General features: G+C 45.5%; 1 protein-coding gene across 1 annotated transcript; it reads right to left on the bottom strand.

Moving 5' to 3' along the window:
• Window positions 1–273: 273 nt before the first annotated feature.
• LOC125482688 (shootin-1-like) lies at window positions 274–3,713 on the bottom strand (the record flags this gene model as incomplete). Its single annotated transcript, XM_048594806.1, has 3 exons — window positions 3,638–3,713; window positions 1,512–1,606; window positions 274–420 (listed from the first exon to the last, which is right to left on the bottom strand). Coding segments are annotated over exons 1-3 (300 nt in total), but the record flags the coding sequence as incomplete, so codon positions are not given.
• Window positions 3,714–4,123: the final 410 nt, after the last annotated feature.

The raw sequence follows: 4,123 nt of genomic DNA, 5'->3' as shown, positions 1-4,123 counted from the left end.
GGGGGTCAGGGAGAGACTGAGAGGGGGTCAGGGAGAGACTGAGGCGGGGGTTAAGGGGAGACCTTTTGTATTGATCTGTTGTATTGCTGACTGGGCCAGCACTTATTGTCCCCGTCCCTAGTTGCCCTTGAGAAGTTGATGGGCAGTCCATGTGCTATAGGCAGCCCCATAATGCCCTTAGGGAGGGAATTCCAGGACTGAGGTGGGGGTCGGTGAAAACAGACCCCTCACTCCGACCCCCGTGAACTGCAACCCCACACTCACATGACTGACCTGCTGCAGGTGTTTGAACTTTTCTTCCTCCAAGGCCTTTGTAACGTTGGCCACCTCCTCCAAGGCTTTGAGAAGCTGTATGCTTGGACTTGTGTTTTCCAGCAGGATTATACTTTGCCGACTGGCTTCCTGCTTCTTCACCCGCATCTGTTACTCCGGGAGAAGGGACAGAGAGAGTGAGAGAGTGAAAGGTGGGGTTTGAGAGAAAATAATCTCCCTTTGAAAGAAACACAGCCTTTGTAAAATAAGAGCATTCCAGAGTTCCCGACTCTGCCTCCTGTCCGTCTCCGTACCCGTACTGCATAAAGCCCAGCTTCTGCTGCTCTCTCTCTTGTAAGTCTTTCCCATGGGAGTGGGATGAATAATACAATTGACCTCATTGTCAACATTTTTCCAGCCATCATCAGTTCTAAGGAAGGGTCACCGGACCCAAAACGTTAACTCTGATTTTTATTCTTCACAGATGCTGCCAGACCTGCTGAGCTTTTCCAGCAATTTCTGTTTTTGTTCCTGATTTACAGCATCCGCAGTTCTTTTGGTTTTCATTTTGTTGTGTAAAATAGTTGCTCCTGGGAAAGAGGGGCAGTATTGGACTATTAAGAAATAGGAGGTTAGTTTAAAAGTTCCAGACAACGACTGTATGGTTACACTTTTGTGCGTTACTTCCTGTTGGAAATATTTGAAGCTGAGAAAGTCTAAGCTCAGTTGCACGAAAGCTCCAGGAAGAGAATGTCATATTCTCAAGATGGAGAAGTGAAACCACAGTTCAATTAAGCATGATAGATGTGAAAGAGAAAGTAATCTCCTCTGGTGTGAGCAGTGTAAAGGTGTGCATTGAGATTAATGGGATTGTAATTTACTGTGCATTTCCAATTCATTAAATTTGTGTTAGATATAAATAGTTTAGTTCATTCCATTTTGTCTTCATTTCTTTTGGGTAATAAACCACAGTTTAATTTTTAAAATTGTTGAATCTGCAGCATTACAGGCCTATGTTTCAGTGAGAGACCATCTCATTAAAACCAAAAAAAAATCTATCAAGCCAGATTTCAGTCTTTAGATTTCATTACTGACTGGACCATGAATAACATCAGCTGGGATTATACCAATAGCTCTTGTGTCTTGATGCAATGAAAACAGACAGCAATTCCACACTGACTGCATCGCACTTTACTCTCCTTCCTCTTGATCACACTTCACTCTAATCCCTCTCTCCCTCACACTTCTCACTCACTGACCTGATGGGCGTAGCTCTCTGCCTGCTTTCGAAGGTCCTGCTCCAGCTGCAGATGTTGCCTGAGGTCCTCGTATTCGCGGGTCACCAGCGAGGAGACTGTGGTGAGATTATTTGTACAGACGTCAGGTTTGTTCCTGTTGGGGCAGGGGGAGGCATCTCATTTTGGGGAGGGGATTTGGTGGTGTGCAGGGGAATGGAGAACGATGTGTGTTTGCCCTCAGAGAGGGTACATTTACCTTTAGCAGCAATACTTCTATTGCCCCTCATTACATCAGAAACTAGGAAGTGGGTAACATGGTATTGAAAGATCCAACAAATATTTATCACAACTCATTATCATTATAAACATTACAGTCTCAGTCACATCTCTGTCTGAACTAACATTAAGTTAATCGATTATAAAGCATCGCATTCTTCCATTGATGTGTCGTGTGACTCAAGTTAAGATGGCATCTGAGAGCTTTAGCTCTTTAGGCTACATGCTATGGTACAGAGATGTGACCCTGCACAGTACCTTCCCATAGAAACCCAGCCCTTCTGGCAGCATCTGTGGAGTGGAAACAGCGAATGTTTCAAGTCTGGTTCCAAAGAAGTGTCACTGGACTCAAAACATTCACTCTGTTTTCCCTCCACAGAATACTGCACGACCTGCTGAGTTTCTCCAGCACTTTCTGTCTTTGTTTCAGATCTTCATCATCTGTACTTCTTTATTTTCATGTGAACTTTCTGCACTTCCTTTGGAACAGCATGCTTCATTCTCTCTGAACTTCAACACTTCGATGAAGAAATGCTGCCATTCCATTCTTACAAAGTGAACAGTTTTCCCTTTTACCCTCATTATACTCCATCTGCCACCCTGTTACCCACTCACCGAACCCATTCTATAGCATCTCTGTGACCTCCCAACAGTGCACCCTTTCTGCCAAGCAACAAGATGAAGACAATGAAACAGAAAGAAAGAAAGAGAGAGAAATGAAGAAAGCGAAAGAAAGTAAGTAAGAAAGAGAGAGAGAGAGACAAAGAAAGGAAGGAAGGGAGAGAGGGAGGGAGGAAGAAAGGAACAAAGAAAGGAAAGAAGGAAGGGAGGAATGGAGGGAGGGAGAAAGGAAGGAATGGAGGGAGGGAGGAAGAGAGGAAGAAAGGAAGAAAGGAAGGAAGGAAGGAAGGGAGGGAGGAAGGGAGGAAGAAAGGAATACAGAAAGGAAGGAAGAAAGATTCAAAGAAAGGAAGGGAGGAGGGAAGGGAGGAAGGAAGAAGGAGGGAAAAAAGGAACGGAGGGGGGAGGAAGGGAGGGAGGAAGGGAGGGAGGAAGAAAGGAAGGAAGGAAGTGAGGAAGGGAGGGAGGGAGGGAGGTAGGAAGGGAGGAAGAAAGAAAGGAAGGAAAAAAGGAAGGAAGGAGGGGGTAAGGGAGGGAGGGAGGAAGAAAGGAGCTGTTATCAGTCAAGGCAGAGATCATACGAGCAGGCAGGCCATGTTGGAGCTGTGTCGGACTTCTGCTCAGGCCACAGCTGGAGTACTGTGTGCAGTTCTGTCCACTGCACTGTAGCAAGGATATGATTGTACTGGAGGGGATATGAAGGAGATTCACCAGGATGTTGTCTGGGATGGAGCAGTTTACTAATGAAGAGAGGCCGGATAAGGTCAGGTTTTCTCTGGAGCAGAAATGACCTGATTGAGGTGTATAAGATTATGCAGAACATGGACAGGAAGCAGACGTTCCCCCGAGTTGAAGAGTCTATAATAAGCAGGCATAATTTAGAAGTGAAAGGCAGGAGATTTAGAGGGGAGTTGAGGAAACCATTTTCACCCAGAGGGTGGTGGGTGTCTGGAATGCACTGCCTGGGAGGGGTGAGTTGAGGCAGGAAAGCTCATAACCTTTGAAAAAGTACTTGGATGGGCATTTGGAGTGTGATAACATTCCAGCCAAGTGCTGGATGAGTGCAGATTTGGTGTAGATTTGGTGGTACAGACTCGATGCGCTGAAGGGTGTGTGTGCTAATAATTAAATGATTTTGACAGACAGACGGAGATTGAGGTTGGGATTTTGGCCACAGTTACACAAACCAACATCAAACCAGTTAATAATGGAAAGCAGGTTCCCACAGTGAATAGAGTGTAAACTGGTACCTTCACTGAACCGTTGTAAACTCTTGTTCTGTTTCTCCAGAGCTTCCTGCAGACCCATCTTCTCAGAGTGCTCCTTCCTCACCTACAATGATGCATTTAACGACCAATCAGAATAGACCTTTACACGAAATACCAGTGGAGCTCCAATGAACAAGAGTAAGCCATTGGCCCAAGTATCACAGGAAAGTTCTCCTGCACAGGTCTACAGCACAGGCAGAAGGGGCCAAATGGCCTCCTCTGTAATGCTGCATAATGCTGTCTGCTGAGTGGGTGGTGATCTCCACAAAACAACCCAGTGTAAACTACCACAAAAACATAACTAAGAGGGAAGTGAATTTCTATAGCAGCCTTCAGCACATCCAGGTATTCCTTTGCTTTACTGCCTGACTCATGGGCTAATTGGCACAGGGTCAACAAGGTTAAAGAGATAAACATGTGGCTGAAAGGTAGGTATGGGAAAAAAGGGTTTGAATTCATGGCAATGGG

This window comes from Rhincodon typus, unplaced genomic scaffold (assembly GCF_021869965.1).
Source record: "Rhincodon typus isolate 14 unplaced genomic scaffold, sRhiTyp1.1 hic_rhity00015032, whole genome shotgun sequence".
Lineage (NCBI taxonomy): Eukaryota > Metazoa > Chordata > Chondrichthyes > Orectolobiformes > Rhincodontidae > Rhincodon > Rhincodon typus.
Note: the sequence above shows the minus strand (reverse complement) of the source record. Positions and strands in the feature narration are given on the sequence as shown.